General features: G+C 44.9%; 1 protein-coding gene across 1 annotated transcript; it reads right to left on the reverse strand.

The window, feature by feature from the left end:
• Window positions 1–1134: 1134 nt before the first annotated feature.
• Window positions 1135–9040, reverse strand: LOC135558442 (calcium-activated potassium channel subunit beta-2-like). Its single transcript, XM_064992246.1, has 5 exons — window positions 8681–9040; window positions 6065–6193; window positions 5676–5846; window positions 5090–5285; window positions 1135–2323 (listed from the first exon to the last, which is right to left on the reverse strand). Exons 1-5 carry the CDS (start codon window positions 8689–8691, stop codon window positions 2039–2041), a joined length of 792 nt encoding a protein of 263 aa, XP_064848318.1. The 5' UTR covers window positions 8692–9040; the 3' UTR covers window positions 1135–2038.
• Between the last annotated feature and the right edge of the window lie 13072 nt (window positions 9041–22112).

The following is a 22112-nucleotide window of genomic DNA, read 5'->3' on the forward strand; positions in this document are numbered from 1 at the left end:
ACATAATTCTCTTTAGGAATGTAATGAAGTAAAAGTAAACGTAGTCAAAAATATAAATAGTAAAGTAAAGATACCCCAAAAAAACAACTTAAGTAGTACTTTAAAGTATTTTTACTTAAGTACTTTACACCACTGCATTTACCTCTATCCCAGAAATCACTCCTGTCAATGGAGCCCTTTTCTTGAGAGAAAACCATTCACATCTTATGTCCCCATTTTACACGCAGAGCACCTATTCCCTCTGACCAGCAGAAACACAAACAATTATCACAAGACAATTATCACCTTCACCGATTCCACAGCATCCAACTGTTTTCACCCATCCTGAAACGACAAATGGATCAGCCTGAAGGCAAAGGTTCACTTTTCACAAAATTACCCTCCTACCGTCGCTGACTCATATTTATCCTGACCCTCGGTGCAATCCTCAGGCTCCGAGAACCTCATCCCACCTACCATCTCCAATACCTTGCCCTCACTCACTTCCAATTCTCCTCCTGTCTTAAATCTGGCGTACAGCTCCCTCTGCTTCAAGCTCCCCCTCATCTTCCCTCTCTCTCTTCGACCTCCTCTGCCTCTCTTTTTCCTTCCATTACTCCTCTGTATTCCAAGTATACATCTCCATGTGATATTGCACTTCTCATTACATACATCTTGTTCTTGTCCTCTGAAGGGACTCCATTTTCATAAATGCAGATGTATCTTCCGAAACCGTCTGACAGCCATTAGGCCCACTGGGCACTCCGTATAGCTCTCCCACTCTAAAAGGGACTAGGACGCCTACACTGCTTCTGGTCAGGGGGTAATAACCTTGTCATGAAGTGGACAGCAAAGGGGGAAAATTCAAGGAAACCCCCTTGCTTGATTGTAAAATATTTGCTGCGTTCCATTGCTGTAAAAAGGAGATGGAAGCGGGCAGTTGGCCAAGCAAACAACACTTGTGTCATAACAAGGGAGAGCAGTGAAACCGACAATATCAAATATGTGATTAATGCAGCCATAAAATGTGTATTTCTATCCAAAGCCAGTCTTATGCAAAGCCAGGTGTGACATTTTTCTCAAGCAAGGAAAGGCTCAAAGGCTGTTATGCCAAATGCCCTCAAAGGAAGGAATTTCTGAACAAGAATGTAGGGTTTATTACAGTTTCATCATTTGTAAACAATGAAATGATTTATTTCATTTTGATATGCCTCACCATGGGAAGGCATAAATGCTAGTATATGTTATGAGAGGTCAATTTATTGCATACAGAGCAAAATGTATTTAAAATAAACAGAACAGAATTTGCAGCTTTCCCGGGGTTGTCATCAGAGCAACACAAGACACTGATTTTTGTTGTTGCTGCATAGCACACAAGTTCTGTATGACAGACTGAACAATAAAATGGTATTTACTATAAATAATATAAGCTATAGCTGACCCCTAAAATATGTTGATGGTGTCATTCAGCATTTTCCCCATTAGATTCTGCATATTCTACCGAGTTCGAGGGTCTTTAACCCTCTTCATTGTGAACATACAGGAACTGAAACATTGTTCTAACTTTGACACAGTAGGACGGGAACAGTTATCTTCAGCAAATACATTGGACAATTTAGGAGAATGAACTCTCTGTCTCACTCCGTCAGCACAAATGTAGCTTGGCATTGTCAGCTGTGTTAGATAAAGTGCTCATCAATACGCAACACTTAGGATTGTACCCAACTTTCTGTGAAAGTCCCATGTTCAGCGTTGGTGAATAATTTAATAACTTTCAAATAGCCTGTTAATTTATATAAAAAGCTTACATATTCAGTAAGAAAACATGCATGCAAGTTGCTTTCCAGGCAACAGGGGTCCAACATTCATTTATCTGCTTTCCAAGATGTCAGTTTCAGAACAGAAGCCAGTCCAGCCACCTGTTCCAAATCTTTCAGCTCTGAGAGAGCGACATTACAAGAGGTCACTGGGTCATTCGGTTGAAACAATCCCTTTCATGTCATCATCTGTCCGGACTGGCGGCCATGTTTGACGCTCTCAGCTGCCACACCAGCAAGCTTCACCTTTCGATCTTGATAACCTGCTCGCACATAATTGAGAGGTACTGGGTGAGTTTGACCATGAAGATGATGGCGGTGCCCCCCGTGAGCATACAGGAGGGCCAGAAGAGCGAGTGGAAGACGGGACTGTGGCCGTACTGCCGGGTCAGGAGGACACTCTCCTGCTGGTCGCTGGGGTCGTAGTAGCACAGGACCTGGTGGTGCGGCTTCAGGCGCTCTGAGATGTTCACGATAATGTGGTGCATGGCATTGGTGTCCTTCTGGCACTTTGGCACGTAGAAACACTGGAAATAGAAAAGTGGGTGGATGACATTGATGTTAGTTCGGGGGCATGAATACCTAACCTACAGGCTTAGTAAGCATCCTTTGATAGTCAACATACATATTTATTTGTATAAACATTTGTTCCTGTTGAGAGAAACAGGTACATAGCGCATCATGAGTCATGCATAGGGCTAGGAGTTTCCCAGACTACCTGAACAGGAAGAAGCAGGCCTGCTAGCTCACATGCTGGCTAGACAGGGCACGTGTGCGTCCACGTTTGATTTTGTCCATCCCCACCAGATGAAATCAGAACACGCATGTTGAAATATCAAAATAAACTCTGAACCAACCATATTAATTTGGGAATGTTTCAAAACACATGAAACATTCAGGGCCATTTAGCTAGCTAGCTTGCTGTTGCTAACTAATTTGTCATGGGATATAAACACTGGGTGGTTTTTTTACTTGAAATTTACAAGGTCCTTTTTTTCTGTATCTTTGTAGAATTTTTACCCATTTTGAATCACTCAAAATCGTGTGTTCTCTTCTCCGACAATTAATTCACAGATAAAAGGGGAAACCTAGTTATTTTATTGTAATCTCTCCTCCATCGGTATTCTTCTTCTGTGGACTTTATATGGCGGTTGGCAACCAACTTTAAGGTGAATTACCACCACCAACTGGACTGGAGTGTGGACCTTGGTTCATCTTTCAATCACCCACGCGGCTATTGTCACACTCGTTGAAAGGAGTAGACCAAGGCGCAGCGTGCGTAGAGTTCCTAAATATGATCCCCAATCAGAGACAACAATAAACAGCTCTCTGATTGGGAACCATACCAGGCCAACATAAACCATTAATCACCTAGATGACCCACCCTAGTCACTATCACGCCCCAACCAGCAGAGAATAAACAGCTCTCTATGGTCAGGGCGTGACAGTACATCCTCCCCCCCCCCCCCAAGGTGCGGACTCCGACCGCAAAACCTGACTCAATAGGAGAGGGTCCGGGTGGGCATCTACCGTCGGGGGGGCAGCTCCGGTGCAGGGCGAAGTACCCTCTCCGCTCGCAGATACGATGTCTTCCTCCATAGTGGCTCTGGTGCGGGGATCGTCACAGGAGGAACCGGACCGTGTGTCGTCGCTGGAGGCACCGAACCGTAGATCATCACAGGAGGCTCTGGACTGAGAACCCCTGCTGGAGGCTCCGGACTGAGAACCCCTGCTGGAGGCTCCGGACTGAGAACCCCTGCTGGAGGCTCCGAACTGCGGACCGTCGCTGGAGGCTCCGGACTGCGGACCGTCTCAGGAGGTTCCGGACTGCGGACCGTCTCAGGAGGCTCCGGACTGCGGACCGTCTCAGGAGGCTCCGGACTGCGGACAGTCTCAGGAAGTTCCGGACTGCGGACAGTCTCGGGAAGTTCCGGACTGCGGGCCGTCTCAGGAGGTTCCGGACTGCGGGCCGTCTCAGGAGGTTCCGGACTGCGGACAGTCTCAGGAAGTTCCGGACTGCGGACCGTCTCAGGAAGTTCCGGACTGTGGACCGTCTCAGGAGGCTCCGGACTGCGGACAGTCTCAGGAAGTTCCGGACTGCGGACCGTCTCAGGAAGTTCCGGACTGTGGACCGTCTCAGGAGGTTCCGGACTGCGGACAGTCTCAGGAAGTTCCGGACTGCGGACCGTCTCAGGAAGCTCCGGACTGCGGACCGTCTCAGGAGGTTCCGGACTGCGGACCGTCTCAGGAGGTTCCGGATGCGGACCGTCTCAGGAGGTTCCGGACTAGAGACAGTCTCAGGAAGTTCCGGACTAGAGACAGTCTCAGGAGGTTCCGGACTGCGGACCGTCTCAGGAGGTTCCGGACTGCGGACCGTCTCAGGAGGTTCCGGACTGCGGACCGTCTCAGGAGGTTCCGGACTAGAGACAGTCTCAGGAAGTTCCGGACAGTGGACCATCGTTGGAGGTTCTGGACTGTGATACGTCGCCGGAAGCTCTGGACTGAAAACTGTCGCCGGAAGCTCTGGACTGGGAACTGTCACCGGAAGCTCTGGACTGGGAACTGTCACCGGAAGCTCTGGACTGGGAACTGTCACCGGAAGCTCTGGACTGGGAACTGTCACCGGAAGCTCTGGACTAAAAACTGTCGCCGGAAGCTCTGGACTGGGAACTGTCACCGGAAGCTCTGGACTGAAAACTGTCGCCGGAAGCTCTGGACTGGGAACTGTTGCTGGAAGCTCTGGACTGTGGAGGAGCACTGGAGGCCTGATGCGTGGTGCCGGCACTGGTGGTACCGGGCTGATGACACGCACCTCAGGGTGAGTGTGGGGAAGAGGCACAGGACTTACTGGACTGTGGAGGCGCACTGGAAGCCTAATGCATAGGATCGGTACAGTTGGCACCGGGGTGATGACACGCACCTCAGGGTGAGTGTGGGGAAGAGGCACAAGACTTATTGGACTGTGGAGACTGTGGACCCACCCTAGTCACTATCACACCCCAAGCAACAGAAAATAAACAGCTCTCTATGGTCAGGGCGTGACAGCTATATGCTCCTAAAAACCAAAGAGGAGATGGGAGAGGTAGGACTTGCAGTGTGTCAAGCATCAAAAATAGAACCAAGTTTTATTTTAGCGCCTGGCTACTCAGACGCTCGCTGACACACGCAAGCGGTTTAGATTAAATGAGTGAATAACATGTATGTGTACATATGGTGTGGTCAGAATATCACAAACCCTGTGTCAACATACGCTATCCAGTCTTTCACAACCTCCGTTCTGACCCTCCGTTCACCTCAAAGTTGGCGTCCCAGCTCTCCTCATTGTGGGATAAGCGGCTGACCCTGCCCGTGGTGTTGACACTGACGTAGACCTGCAGACAGGGGTACTTGGAGCCTCTCCAGCAGTCCGAGCCACAGCTGTAAGAGCAGTTCATGTCTGCCGTGATGGTGGAGTTGAGCACGATACAGACACTCCCCTCTGTCCACACACTATATGGAGAGATAAAGGTAATAATTCAAGGCTATTGTAGGATTTACACAGTGGCATGTAAATATAGATTTTTCTCTGTATTCAAATCAAATTGCAGAAAGATGTTGGGGTGTAAAAATACCAGGTAGAGAGGTAGATGCGTCATTTTCACATTTCAATTTAGCATTTAAGCATTGCGTTTTAGAATTGTCACTGATAGCCCTCCATAATACTGTGGTATGCTGTGCAGTGACTTGCACAAAGAAAAGACTGACAAACAAACATACCTCATCAACACTACAAAGGCAGATTGATTGAATTACAGTCTTTCAGAATGTACGAAAGCAGAGTCCGCCCAAAAGTACAAAATCCACACAAAACAATCCACTGTCAGATTGATAGTCCAGTACCTGTCTGCATAGGAGCGCAGTACAGTGATGCCCAGGACAAAGTACATCATGGCCGACGCAATGACCATGCCCAGGCCTAGGAGAATAGCCCGGTCCTCCCCAGCCTTCATAGCTGTCATCGTCTTCTTCTTGTCCAGCAGGTCAACATCTCGGAATTTCTGGTAGATGGACCTGAGGTAGTGGTCAGGCCAGTGTTGGTGTCAAGTCCATTTCAATTAATTTTACAAAGAGGATTTTTTTTAGTTTGTTGAATCAGTTGACATTTTTCTCAATTTAAATTAGGAGAACCATTATCTGTTTCCTTCTTGGAGGAACCCCCACTGCATGTCAGAATTTTTTGTTTTTAAATGAATGACTAAAATATAGTGTTTTTAAGGGTGACAGTGTACCTCGTCGCTCCTCCTCCTGATGCTGCCCATCCCGCACTTTTGGCACCTGTCACAAAGAGCCTCTTTCCAGATGTCTCACGACCTCCTCTTCTCACAGAAGAAGTGGTGCGGAAAGACTGATGGAATGACCTGCACAAAATAACAGTCTGTTATCACTCTCGACCAGTGGTTCCCAACCTTTTTCGGTTACTGTACCAGAAACTGAATTTTGCTCTTACCGGACTACCCCTGAAGTACCCCGTCATGTGCATTGTACCAGTAGGCCAATGGTTTTATGAGTCTTATCAAGTACCCCCTGTGGATAGGCCAAGTACCTCTGGTTGGGAATCACTGCTCTATTCAATATACCTGTTTGTTCTCAGACACTCCCTACAGTTCAACTTGCTGGACAGTTGGCAATGAGATATACTACTGCAGGGTTCCCTAAACTCGGTCCTCGCGACCCCAAGGGGTGCATGTTTTTTTTCTTGTTTTTTTCCCCTAGCACTTCATGGCTTCAAATAATAAACTAATCTTTAAGCTTTGGTATTTTGAATCAGCTGTGTAGTGTTAAAAATAAATTTGAGGGTTGAATTTGGGAAACTACCCTGTTAACTACGCTGTCAAATATGCTGTTAACTACCCTGTTAACTACGCTGTTAAATATTCTGTTAACTATTCGCTACCATTTTAACTACGCTGTTAAATATGCTGTTATCTACCCTGTTAACTAGCCTGTTAACTACCCTGTTAACTACGCTGTTAAATATGCTGTTAACTACCCTGTTAAATACCCTGTTAACTACGCTATCAAATATGCTGTTAACTACCCTGTTAACTACGCTATTAAATATTCTGTTAACTATTCGCTACCATTTTAACTACGCTGTTAAATATGCTGTTATCTACCCTGTTAACTACCCTGTTAACTACGCTGTTAAATATGCTGTTAACTACCCTGTTAACTATGCTGTTAAATATGCTGTTAACTACCCTGTTAACTATGCTGTTAACTACGCTGTTAACTACACTGGTAACTGCCCTGTTAACTGCACTCTTATCTACGCTGTTAAATATGCTGTTAACTACACTGTTAATTAAATATGCTGTTAGCTACCCTGTTAACTACCCTGTTAACTATGCTGTTAACTACGCTGTTAACTACGCTGTTAACTACGCTGTTAAATATGCTGTTAGCTACCCTGTTAACTACCCTGTTAACTACCCTGTTAACTATGCTGTTAACTACGCTGTTAACTACACTGGTAACTGCCCTGTTAACTGCACTCTTATCTACGCTGTTAAATATGCTGTTAACTACACTGTTAATTAAATATGCTGTTAGCTACCCTGTTAACTACCCTGTTAACTACGCTGTTAACTACGCTGTTAACTACGCTGTTAAATATGCTGTTAGCTACCCTGTTAACTACCCTGTTAACTACCCTGTTAACTATGCTGTTAACTACGCTGTTAACTACACTGGTAACTGCCCTGTTAACTGCACTCTTATCTACGCTGTTAAATATGCTGTTAACTACACTGTTAATTAAATATGCTGTTATCTACCCTGTTAAATATGCTGTTAACTACACTGTTAAATATGCTGTTAACTACACTGTTAATTAAATATGCTGTTATCTACCCTGTTAAATATGCTGTTAACTACACTGTTAATTAAATATGCTGTTATCTACCCTGTTAAATATGCTGTTAACTACACTGTTAATTAAATATGCTGTTATCTACCCTGTTAAATATGCTGTTAACTACACTGTTAATTAAATATGCTGTTATCTACCCTGTTAAATATGCTGTTAACTACACTGTTAATTAAATATGCTGTTATCTACCCTGTTAAATATGCTGTTAACTACACTGTTAAATATGCTGTTAACTACGTTGTTAAATATGCTGTTAACTACACTGTTAAATATGCTGTTAACTACGTTGTTAAATATGCTGTTAACTTCACTGTTAATTAGCCTGTTAAATATGCTGTTAACTACCCTGTTAAATATGCTGTTAACTACACTGGTAACTGCCCTGTTAACTACCCTGTTAATTACGCTGTTAAATATGCTGTTAACTATGCTGTTAACTACACTGTTAAATATGCTGTTAACTACACTGTTAAATATGATGTTAACTACCCTGTTAAATATGCTGTTAACTACCCATTATATTGTGCCATTACTACATACGATTTTCGACTACAAGATAGTACAGATAGACAGATCAACAGTAGTTATACATTTTGCTCAATAGCGATTTCATAGATTATATATCAAGGAATGAAATGGCATGAATCATACTCAATGACAGATTGTCAACTATAACATTAATTTAGATTAATGATGGTAATTCATTATATTTCTTCACCGTAAATCTTCAGTCAACCCACTTATTGACCACTCTTGCCCACTTTCGTGTCATGGAAACAACACTGAACTAGAACACTATTGTTTGAAACATAGCTTTACCATCACAGAGAAACATGTTAAAAGATGCTCTACTGTTGTTTCAAGATAGTTGTGCAACTCAAAGACAGAAAGCCTACCTGTGTTTCATAACTTTGACGTCAAATTCACTATGTGTGAAAGCTCAAAGATAGAGATAGAGCAAAAGAAAGCCTACCTGTGTTGCATGACTTTGCTGTCAAATCCACTACTGTGAAAGCCAAGTTGTTGACAAAATATTATTTGGTTTATACAATTCAAAAGAAACGACTAAGTATTTATCCTACGACATCAACAAGTACGTAGTCGTGATCCACCATAACCAGGAAGAAGAACAAATGACTTGAATAGGACCGAAGGGTTCCTTTAATATAGTTGACATTCAGGTGCAGCGCCACCAGCTAAACAAACATCTCATTTTGCAACACAAAGAAACGTTAATAAGGTGAGACAAGAGGATCGATGAACATAGATAAAGGTGTTAATGTCGATGAACTTGTCATGAAAGACGTAGCTCCTGGAGCATGAACCATATGAATGCAACCCCTGTCAACACAAACTCATTGTGTCCTCTCTTTTAACATCAACAACTTGCCAAGGCTGGCACACTGAATCATGGTCACTGAACATTCCACCCAATAGCACACAGCTTTCTCCCATTAAAAGTCGCATGCATATTAAATTGGGCAGCAGCCAGGGCCATGTTCTTTAGCACTGGGGATTTTAGCATGTACATGTAGATTGTCGACGTGATTCATGATGATGACTGCTTGTCTAGCTTGCTAGCTAAGATTTTGAAAGTGTGATGTTGGCATGATCAGTCCAATCAAAACTACGGTAGATATGTGATTCGACGTCGTTTTGTCTGTTGCCAATGACCGTGAGCCTTCTGAAATGAGCACTTCTAATGTAACTCTATGGCAGCACCCAAGGGGCTTGATTTTTCGAGCTCTCCCTGCAGATTTTGCTGTGAGGTAGTGTCCCCATGAGTGACAGAACACTGAGCCAATCACGGGGAAACTAAAGAACATTAGCAACCCTTGCACTCCGTATTTTCCGCTGGCTGCCTCAGGTACTCTACAGATTGTATCATGGAAACAGCCAGTTCATTTAGGCAGTGAAAATGCATTTTCTTATTTTATATACAGTGCCTTTGGAAAGTATTCAGACCCCTTGACTTTTTCCACATTTTGTTACATTACAGCTTTATTCTAAAAATTGATTAAATAAATAAAAATATCAGCAATCTACACACAATACCCCATAATGACAAAGTGAAAACATTTTTTTAGACACTTTTGCACATTTCTTAAAGATAAAAAACAGAAATAAGTTATTTACATAAGTATTCAGAACCTTTGCTGTGAGACTCGAAATTGAGCTTAGGTGCATCCTGTTTCCATGGATCATCCTTGAGTTTCTACAACTTGATTGGAGTCCCACCTGTGGTAAATTCAATTTATTGGACATGATTGGGAAAGGCACACCTGTATATGAGTTCCCACATTTGTAAGTGCATGTCAGAGCAAAAACCAAACCATGTGAGGTCCAAAATAATTGTCCGTAAAGCTCAGAGACAGGATTGTGTCGAGGTACAAATCTGAGGAAGGGTACCAAAACATTTCTGCATCATTGAAGGTCCAAGACCACAGTGGCTTCTATCATTCTTAAATGGAAGAAGTTTGGAATCACCAAGAGACTTCCTAGAGCTGGCCATCCACCCAAACTGAGCAATCGGGGGAGAAGGGCCTTGGTCAGGGAGGTCCAGAATTCCTCTGTGAAGATGGGATAACCTTCCAAAAGGACAACCATCTCTACAGTACTCCACCAATCAGACCTTTATGGTAGAGTGACCAGGCGGAAGCCACTCCTCAGTAAAAGGCACATGACAGCCCACATGAAGTTTGCCAAAAGGCACCGAAAGACTCTCAGACCATGAGAAACAAGATTCTCTGGTCTGATGATACCAAGATTGAACTCTTTGGCCTGAATGCCATGTGTCACATCTGGAGGAAACTTGGCACCATCCCTACTGTGAAGAATGGTGGTGGCAGCATCATGCTGTGGGGATGTTTTTCAGTGGCAGGGACTGGGATACTAGTCAGGATCGAGGGGGATAAACTGAGCAAACTACAGAGATATCCTTGATGAAAGCCTACTCCAGAGCGTTCAGGACCGCTGACTGGGGTGAAAGGGCACCTTCCAACAGGACAACGACCCTAAACAGACATCCAAGACAACGCAGGAGTAGCTCGGGACAAGTCAAATCAAATCAAATTTTATTGGTCACATACACATTGTTTGCAGATGTTAGCATCGTAGCACCATTCGGTGCAAAAACTCGACTTACCAGTTGCGGCCCACTTGTTGGAAGCAAACCACTCGATTTCGTCCCTACATTATATCGGCATTGAACATGTCACCCTCCCTAGGAGAGGGGGTGACCTCGACAATTTATTGTTAAAACGAGAGGCTGCCTGGATCTTTAATTTAAGGACTCTTGCTCCCTTCGGTCTCAACATGGACTTTGATCTGAAGCCATTCTAGTGATTGTTGTGATTTTGCTATTCATTGTAAATGTTTGTAGGCCTATGCAGCCAAATTGTATCTATGATCGGAAAGAAAGGAAAGAAATCTCCTTCGGGGGCTGGGATAAAAAGAAATATAGGACAAACACACGTCATGACAAGAGAGACACCACAACACTACATAAAGAGAGACCTAAGACAACAACATAGCATGGCAGCATCACATAACAACACAGCATGGTAGCAACACCACATGACAACAACATGGTAGCAACACAACATGGCAGCAGCGCAACATGGTAGCAGCTAAAATCATGGTACAAACATTATGGGGCACAGCCAACAGCACAAAGGCATGAAGGTAGAGACAATATTACATCACGCGAACCAACCACGACTGTCAGTAAGAGTGTCCATGACTGAGTATTTGAATGAAGAGATGGAGATAAAACTGTCCCGTTTGAGTGGTGGTTGCAGCTCGTTCCAGTCACTAGCTGCAGCGAACTGAAAAGAGGAGCGACCCAGGGATGTGTGTGCTTTGGGGCCCTTTAACAGAATGGGACTGGCAGAACGGATGTTGTATGTGGAGGAGGAGGGCTGCAGTAGTTATCTCAGAAAAGAGGGTTTTATAAATAAGCATCAACCAGTGGGTCTTGTGACAGGTATACAGAGATGACCAGTTTACAGAGGAGTATAGAGTGCAGTGATGTTCTATAAGGAGCATTGGTGGCAAATCTGATGGCCGAATGGTAAAGAACATCTAGTCGCTCGAGAGCACCCTTACTTGCCGATCTATAAATTACGTCTCCGTAATCTATAGATATTAATTTCAGGTCTTACTGGAGAAAATGGGAGACAGTATTCAACTAACCATTGTTGTGGAAAATTAGATCCAAAGATTAAATCAGAGACTATTTCATTATATAATATAAAAATCTTTAGTACAAGCAGCTGCAGTGGAGATGTACATCTGGTTTCACAGGGAAGAACTCAAAGAGTAAATGGTTCCATGTCTCTTATATTGTGGGAGGTGACGATACAATCATTTTGTTTACACAACAGTTCTTTATACAAGCAAAAGTTCCGGGAACACAGTGGCTTTGTGTCAGGGTGCAGACATACCAGGAGTCTATGAAAGGCATGACATCACAGTCCAACACAGAACATATCCCCTTGAGAAGTTACAACAGCTCACCCCAAATTCTGCCATCACACCATCATAAAGCCCCCTACACATAAACATGGAGAAGAACGTATTGGTTATAGATGGTTGCGTACGTTTTACAGTCACCACCATTTTGAGAGCGTAATTAAGAATAAGCCCATACGTCCACCATGTTATTGAATAATGTAACGGTTGCTGTACCTCTCTGTATTCCCATGATCTCTCTAATGACGCATGTCCCGCTAATGCCGCTGACCTTGTGTGACAAACTCCAAGCTAATTTACTTAGGTTATTTGCTACTCTCAAATGCTTTCCCAACGTTTAGTTTTGTATTACAGTATAATCACCACACCTCTGAATTTGTTGAATGTGTCAGTGTCAATGTGTTGATGTGTTGATGCTTTTGTTCATGTCAAATCATTAGAAAGTGTTATAAATGTCAACTTTCCAACTTGTACTTTTCGCTTGTTAAATGTGATGTTCAAAGTATGCTTGAAATACACTTACATCAGCAACCAATGTGTTTGACTTGACATTACACATGAGTTTGAGTTGACATTACATGAGTTTGAGTTGACATTAAATATGAGTTTGAGTTGACATTACAAATAATATTGAGTTGACATTACACATGAGTTTGAGTTGACATGACATATGAGTTTGAGTTGACATTGCACATGAGTTTGACTGGACAAGACATATGAGTTTGAGTTGACATGACATAAGAGTTTGGGTTGACATTAGGCATGAGTTTGAGTGGCCATGACATAATAATCATAAGCAAAGGAAAGTGAGTGAGTGATAATGATGTTAGTTATAGGGTTTATTTCTTTGGCTACAACCCCTCTGGGAAATTGTCTTTGATAGTCCACAGTTTAGTGGGTGCTAAGTTTCACCATAAGGCCTGGCATTTTTACACTCACCACAGGCCACAATGCATTTCAAAGCTGGCCCATATTAATAATCTGCCTCTGACTGCTTGGAGACGACAACATCTGCTTCTTAGACATTGTCTCATGATGTATTTTCTGCCTTGTCCTTCGAGTGGTTATTGCTCTGTGGCCAGGTGTCCCAGTATTTAGTCTTTAGAAAGACACATGCTCCGCTGAAAGACACATGCTCCACTGAAAGACACATGCTCCAGTAAAAGACACATGCTCCACTGAAAGACACATGCTCCGCTGAAAGACACATGCTCCAGTAAAAGACACATGCTCCACTGAAAGACACATGCTCCGCTGAAAGACACATGCTCCGCTGAAAGACAAATGCTCCGCTGAAAGACACATGCTCCAGTAAAAGACACATGCTCCACTGAAAGACACGTGCTCCGCTGAAAGACACATGTTCCGCTAAAAGACACATGCTCCGCTAAAAGACACATGCTCCGCTAAAAGACACATGCTCCGCTAAAAGACACATGCTCCACTGAAAGACACATGCTCCACTGAAAGACACATGCTCCAGTGAAAGACACATGCTCCACGGAAAGACACATGCTCCACGGAAAGACACATGCTCCGCTGAAAGACACATGTTCCGCTAAAAGACACATGCTCCGCTGAAAGACACATGCTCCAGTAAAAGACACATGCTCCGCTAAAAGACACATGCTCCGCTAAAAGACACATGCTCCACTGAAAGACACATGCTCCACTGAAAGACACATGCTCCAGTGAAAGACACATGCTCCATGGAAAGACACATGCTCCACGGAAAGACACATGCTCCACTGAAAGACACATGCTCCACTGAAAGACACATGCTCCACTGAAAGACACATGCTCCACTGAAAGACACATGCTCCACTGAAAGACACATGCTCCACTGAAAGACACATGCTCCACGGAAAGACACATGCTCCACGGAAAGACACATGCTCCACTGAAAGACACATGCTCCACTGAAAGACACATGCTCCACTGAAAGACACATGCTCCACTGAAAGACACATGCTCCACTGAAAGACACATGCTCCACTGAAAGACACATGCTCCACTGAAAGACACATGCTCCACTGAAAGACACATGCTCCAGGGAAAGACACATGCTCCACTGAAAGACACATGCTCCACTGAAAGACACATGCTCCAGTGAAAGACACATGCTCCACTGAAAGACACATGCTCCACTGAAAGACACATGCTCCACTGAAAGACACATGCTCCACTGAAAGACACATGCTCCACTGAAAAACACATGCTCCACTGAAAGACACATGCTCCACTGAAAGACACATGCTCCACTGAAAGACGCATGCTCCACGGAAAGACACATGCTCCGCTGAAAGACACATGTTCCGCTAAAAGACACATGCTCCGCTAAAAGACACATGCTCCGCTAAAAGACACATGCTCCACTGAAAGACACATGCTCCACTGAAAGACACATGCTCCACTGAAAGACACATGCTCCACGGAAAGACACATGCTCCACTGAAAGACACATGCTCCACGGAAAGACACATGCTCCACTGAAAGAAAGACACATGCTCCACTGAAAGACACATGCTCCACTGAAAGACACATGCTCCACTGAAAGACACATGCTCCACTGAAAGACACATGCTCCACTGGAAAGACACATGCTCCACTGAAAGACACATGCTCCACTGAAAGACACATGCTCCACTGAAAGACACATGCTCCACTGAAAGACACATGCTCCACTGAAAGACACATGCTCCACTGAAAGACACATGCTCCACTGAAAGACACATGCTCCACTGAAAGACACATGCTCCAGTGAAAGACACATGCTCCACTGAAAGACACATGCTCCACTGAAAGACACATGCTCCACTGAAAGACACATGCTCCACTGAAAGACACATGCTCCACTGAAAGACACATGCTCCACTGAAAGACACATGCTCCACTGAAAGACACATGCTGCCCACTGAAAGACACATGCTCCACTGAAAGACACATGCTCCACTGAAAGACACATGCTCCACTGAAAGAAAGACACATGCTCCACTGAAAGACACATGCTCCACTGAAAGACACATGCTCCACTGAAAGACACATGCTCCACTGAAAGACACATGCTCCACTGAAAGACACATGCTCCACGGAAAGACACATGCTCCACTGAAAGACACATGCTCCACTGAAAGACACATGCTCCACTGAAAGACACATGCTCCACTGAAAGACACATGCTCCACTGAAAGACACATGCTCCACTGAAAGACACATGCTCCACTGAAAGACACATGCTCCACTGAAAGACACATGCTCCACTGAAAGACACATGCTCCACTGAAAGACACATGCTCCACTGAAAGACACGTGCTCACTGCTCCCACTGAAAGACACATGCTCCACTGAAAGACACATGCTCCACTGAAAGACACATGCTCCACTGAAAGACACATGCTCTACTGAAAGACACATGCTCTACTGAAAGACACATGCTCCGCTGAAAGACATACTCTACTGAAAGACACATGCTCTACTGAAAGACACATGCTCTACTGAAAGACACATGCTCCGCTGAAAGACATACTCTACTGAAAGACACATGCTCTACTGAAAGACACATGCTCCACTGAAAGACACATGCTACACTGAAAGACACATGCTCTACTGAAAGACACATGCTCTACTGAAAGACACATGCTCCACTGAAAGACACATGCTCCACTGAAAGACACATGCTCCACTGAAGACACATGCTCCACTGAAAGACACATGCTCTACTGAAAGACACATGCTCCACTGAAAGACACATGCTCCACTGAAAGACACATGCTCAATTTTAATGCTCCCAGCATGAAGCAGAATAAACTACACATTGGGCACAAACTGGTTGAATCAACGTTGTTTCAACGTAATTTGTCAATGTATTGTAACATGCAAATGAGAACTTGGTCTCAACTAGCCTACCTGGTTAAATAAAGGTAGAAAAAAAAATACAAAAATGTGCTGAGGAGGGCATGGCTGTCTGTCGTGCTGGGGAGGGCATGGCTGTCTGTAGTGCTGGGGAGGGCATGGCTGTCTGTAGGGCTGAGGAGGGCATGGCTGTCTGTCGTGCTGAGGAGGGCATGGCTGTCTGTCGTGCTGGGGAGGGCATGGCTGTCTGTCGTGCTGGGGAGGGCATGGCTGTCTGTAGGGCTGAGGAGGGCATGGCTGTCTGTAGGGCTGGGGAGGGCATGGCTGTCTGTAGGGCTGAGGAGGGCATGGCTGTCTGTAGTGCTGGGGAGGGCATGGCTGTCTGTAGTGCTGGGGAGGGCATGGCTGTCTGTAGTGCTGAGGAGGGCATGGCTGTCTGTAGTGCTGGGGAGGGCATGGCTGGCTGTCGTGCTGGGGAGGGCATGGCTGTCTGTAGGGCTGAGGAGGGCATGGCTGTCTGTAGGGCTGGGGAGGGCATGGCTGTCTGTAGGGCTGGGGAGGGCATGGCTGTCTGTAGTGCTGGGGAGGGCATGGCTGTCTGTAGTGGCATTTGAACATCTTGGCCATGTTCTGTTATAATCTCCACCCGGCACAGCCAGAAGAGGACTGGCCACCCCTCATAGCCTGGTTCATCTAGGTTTTGGCCTTTCTGGGGAGTTTTTCCTAGCCACCGTGCTTCTACACCTGCATTGCTTGCTGTTTGGGGTTTTAGGCTGGGTTTCTGTACAGAACTTTGAGATATCAGCTGATGTACGAAGGGCTATATAAATACATTTGATTTGACTTGTATCTGGCCGTATCACTGCTTGTTGTGATACCGGATGGGGTGCATGTTGGAACAGAGCTGGCTGCTGGACCTGCTCATGCTCCCATGATGGCTGTTTGACAGGTCAAGTAGCTGACTTGGTTTGTATCTTTACGTAGTGTCAAATAAGATATGAAAAAGTAAATGGTTGACACAATATTTTTATTGTCTGAATGTTGTCACATTTATAATTTATTGTGTCTGTGTCATTCAGTGTCATAAAGCATGTCATCCAGTATAACATGGGCAGCTCTGGCAATACATGATCTTGTTATCTTAATTAACATGTATCACATCCCACAAGTTACAACACCTTTTGGAATGTGTCTTGTTACCTTGTGCATTTGCACATCAGACAACAATTTACTGTGAAATGTTGCTGGAATACTGATATAATAATCTAGGACCAGATGAGATAATTCAGGACCATCAGAAGGAATTTAACCCGAGCCTGCTACTAGTCTTTTGGGGGCCCTAAGTGAGATTTGGCAGGATATCATGACTTATGCCAAGATATCTGAGTGAGAGTAACTAACAAAATCAATGAGGGCCCCCTGGACGCCAGGGCTTGAGTTACAGTCCGTGTCTGACATAACAAGAGAATAATTGCTAATGCACAACCAAATTTCAAAGTTGCACCATGCAATAGTAAGTTGAGACCCCGATTGAGTCTGTGGCCCCTAAGCGAGCCTGGGGCCCCTAAGCGACCCCTTATGTCACTTATGCCTGTATTGAACTGTCAACTGTGTCCCTCTCCAACACAGTGTGGACTGTCAGTGACATAACCCTGCTACCTTATACTCATACTCAAACCCCGGTCAACTGCGTGCTCGTTGTCATACCTGGTGGGTAACTTGAGTGACAAGCACAATACCCCCATGCTTAAAATGAGTCGGTTAAGGCGCCAAGGCACAATTAACTGCAGTGGCTCAATGTATAGCAGTGTTTTTTGTAGTGTATCTGCAGCTGTCGAACAGGAAATGATGTTCCTGTTTTGCCACCAGGTGTCTCTGTTGCCACAGAATCAGACAAATGCAAAGCAGCTTCCCACACAGTGGATTTACTGTTGTTATCCTGTGATTATCAACTGAAATATGTTTATTATACAACTTTGCGATAGCATTTCAAAATTAAATAAATGCATATGCAAATCTATTATTTCATTAATGCATGTGAATGTTGGTTGTGAAAATTCAGTATATATAAAATTCTGTACATATTGCGTATATTGTGTATATATCGTATATTGTGCATATGGGTTATTATACGCTGTAGTATTTTTTATTAACTCAGAGCTATGATTGATCACTTTTCTATTTATCCAGAGTCACATTATAGTAAGACATTCTAAGGAATCCTCAGAGGCTTCTCCTTGGTTCTCCATAAGATACACTAGATATGCTTAGGGGATTCCCCTGCAAACCCCTTGCAGCCATCGTGGATTTTGATTGGCTCATTACCGGTCTTCCATCCATAACTATTATTCACTACCAGCCTCTGATGATATGCCTATCTTAAACTCCAAGCTCTCCTCACAGGGGACAGTCAGCCGCTGCCTAATGAGCTACTTAGCTCCCTCTGATAGCAGTGTAATGTCTACCCTGTGATAGGAGATCACAACCTCCCTCAAGAGCTGTAAAAAGCTGTATGAACCTGTCCTGTTGGGCCTACCCATTGGAAAACAATTTCTTTTTTTTATCCTGACCTCCGCTCTGAGGCCCGAAAATAACCATCCCAATTCCCATCACATAGCGAGGAAACAGGGGGAACGTTGGCCCAAAATAGAAAAAAAGAAGAAAGGGCATTTGTGTTGTATAGGTGACCAGGCCGAAACATAATCACCACAGAGGAAGAATGATTGCAGGCGAACCGGATGCTTTCTTCACAAGTCAGATTTGGAGGTGAAACAACAATAGAGTAATGGAAGATGAAAGCTGAGTATTCCCCTTTGTTTCCCTCTGGTTGGGTTAAAAATAACTAGGTCTAAGCAGGCAATGGAGCCACTGCAGTGGTCTGTCTCTAGCTGGAACTGGAGCCACTGCAGTGGTCTGTCTCTAGCTGGAACTGGAGCCAATACAGTGGTCTGTCTCTAGCTGGAACTGGAGCCAATGCAGTAATCTGTCTCTAGCAGGCACTGGAGCCAATGCAGTGGTCTGTCTCTAGCTGGAACTGGAGCCACTGCAGTGGTCTGTCTCTAGCAGGCACTGGAGCCAATGCAGTGGTCTGTCTCTAGCAGGCACTGGAGCCAATGCAGTGGTCTGTCTCTAGCAGGCACTGGAGCCAATGCAGTAGTCTGTCTCTAGCTGGAACTGGAGCCACTGCAGTGGTCTGTCTCTAGCAGGCACTGGAGCCAATGCAGTGGTCTGTCTCTAGCAGGCACTGGAGCCAATGCAGTGGTCTGTCTCTAGCAGGCACTGGAGCCAATGCAGTGGTCTGTCTCTAGCAGGCACTGGAGCCAATGCAGTAGTCTGTCTCTAGCAGGCACTGGAGCCAATACAGTGGTCTGTCTCTAGCTGGAACTGGAGCCACTGCAGTGGTCTCTCTCTAGCTGGAACTGGAGCCAATGCAGTGGTCTGTCTCTAGCAGGCACTGGAGCCAATGCAGTAGTCTGTCTCTAGCAGGCACTGGAGCAAATACAGTGGTCTGTCTCTAGCTGGAACTGGATCCACTGCAGTGGTACCTCTCTTGCTGGAACTGGAGCCAATGCAGTGGTCTGTCTCTAGCTGGAACTGGAGCCACTGCAGTGGTCTGTCTCTCGTTGGCACTGGAGCCAATGCAGTGGTCTGTCTCTAGCTGGAACTGGAGCCACTGCAGTGGTCTCTCTCTAGCTGGAACTGGAGCCAATGCAGTGGTCTGTCTCTAGCTGGAACTGGAGCCACTGCAGTGGTCTGTCTCTCGTTGGCACTGGAGCCAATGCAGTGGTCTGTCTCTAGCTGGAACTGGAGCCAATGCAGTGGTCTGTCTCTAGCTGGAACTGGAGCCACTGCAGTAGTCTGTCTCTAGCTGGAAGTGGGGCCATGCAGTAGTCTGTCTCTAGCTGGAACTGGAGCCACTGCAGTAGTCTGTCTCTAGCTGGAAGTGGGGCCATGCAGTAGTCTGTCTCTAGTTGGAAGTGGGGCCAGGCAGTAGTCTGTCTCTAGTTGGAAGTGGGGCCATGCAGTAGTCTGTCTCTAGTTGGAAGTGGGACCATGCAGTGGTCTGTCTCTAGCTGGAAGTGGGGCCATGCAGTGGTCTGTCTCTAGCTGGAACTGGAGCCACTGCAGTAGTCTGTCTCTAGCTGGAAGTGGGGCCAGGCAGTAGTCTGTCTCTAGCTGGAAGTGGGGCCATGCAGTAGTCTGTCTCTAGTTGGAAGTGGGACCATGCAGTAGTCTGTCTCTAGTTGGAAGTGGGGCCATGCAGTAGTCTGTCTCTAGTTGGAACTAGGGCCATGCAGTAGTCTGTCTCTAGTCTGTCCTGTTTTCCCTCCCTCTCCAGCCCCCGCCCAACCCATACACACACTCAAAGAGAAACTAAAAGAGAATGTATGCAATACTACTGTTGCCAAGGGAGCTGGCGAAAGCTTTCACTGGCGTGGCTGTATCCAAGCAGTTACACAATGCCAACAGGTCCGCTGCATATTTAACCAAGTTTAACCGCTGTGCTCATATCCCTGGCAACCACCTTATCTAATAGTCCTGCAATATCAACCCCCTCACAGACACACACACACACACACACACACACACACACACACACACACACACACACACACACACACACACACACACACACACATCCGGCAAGTAAGCAGAAAGTGTTTTTATTCCTATTCAAACCCCTCACATACATAATTTCATATCCCAGACATATGCTTTGATTCCTCCCAGCTCCCACACAACCAACGCCTTTCATTGTAAAATGTAGACAATATATTTTGTATTATAAAATGGGTGGTTCGTGCCCTGAATGCTGATTGGCTGACAGCCGTGGTATATCAGACCGAAATACCACGGGTATGACAAAACATTTATTTTTACTGCTCTAATTACCTTGGTAACCAGTTTATAATAGCAATGTCACTTCAAAGGTTTGTGGTATATGGCCATTATACCACGGCTATGGGCTGTGCCCAGGGACTGTCCGTGGTTAAGTACAGCCCTTAGCCATGATATATTGGCAATATACCACACCTCCTCGGCCTTATTGCTTAAATATATAGTAGACAATATATTTTGTAATATATAACATATTGTACCCTCAGATGATAGTCACCGTAAGTATATATTTTTAAATTCAACTAGGCAAGTCATTGAACAAATTCTTATTTACAATGATGGCCTACCCCATCCAACCCCATCCAAACCCAGACAACAATAGGCCAATTGTGCACCACCCTATGGGACAAATTATGGCCAGTTGTGATACAGCTGTGCCTTAGACCACTGCGCCACTCAGGAGCCCATAACAAAATTAGTTACTTTGCTAACCCAAACAATGTTTAACATCTGTGATTTAAGCACTCATGTATGCATATTCATGTTCATGGATCAGTGGATTATGGATTATGTTAGTGGGGGAGAGAATTGGTGTTGATGATATGTACAGTTAGGTTTTGCTGAGTAATGCATATCTAAAAACCTTGCAATGGGACAGGGATAATTCACTCTGAATTTGATTTGATAGGCTGTCAATGTGATGGAGCACATGTCTGTTTTTTCACCAAGGGGGGGAGGGAGAGAGGGAGGGGAGCAAGTGAGAAAATATGATGTAGAGATGTACAGTTCTCTACTAAGCCCTCTATTGGAGTGTTGACCTCCACCGACATAGTGAACAATGTACATTTTATTTGACAATAGTACAATACAGTCCACTTTTCTTACACAAATTGATGTAATTGCTTAGTGAGCGATTACATGTTCAATATATTTTCAACACACACATTAGAAATACATTTTTTTAGTCCAAACATTTGCATGCATCCAGAATTCATACTAGGACACAGGAACACACACGCACGCATGCACGCACGCACACACACACACACACACACACACACACACACACACACACACACACACACACACACACACACACACACACACACACACACACATACCCTAGTGAAAAATAGTGCTCTAAAAAACAACTCTCAGATTGTGTTTATCTTTGCTGTGTGCGTGCAGACTGGGGCATCTGTGTGTGGCACATTAAGAGATGTTAGACTGGGAGGTCTAAC

Source organism: Oncorhynchus masou, chromosome 17 (assembly GCF_036934945.1).
Source record: "Oncorhynchus masou masou isolate Uvic2021 chromosome 17, UVic_Omas_1.1, whole genome shotgun sequence".
NCBI lineage: Eukaryota > Metazoa > Chordata > Actinopteri > Salmoniformes > Salmonidae > Oncorhynchus > Oncorhynchus masou.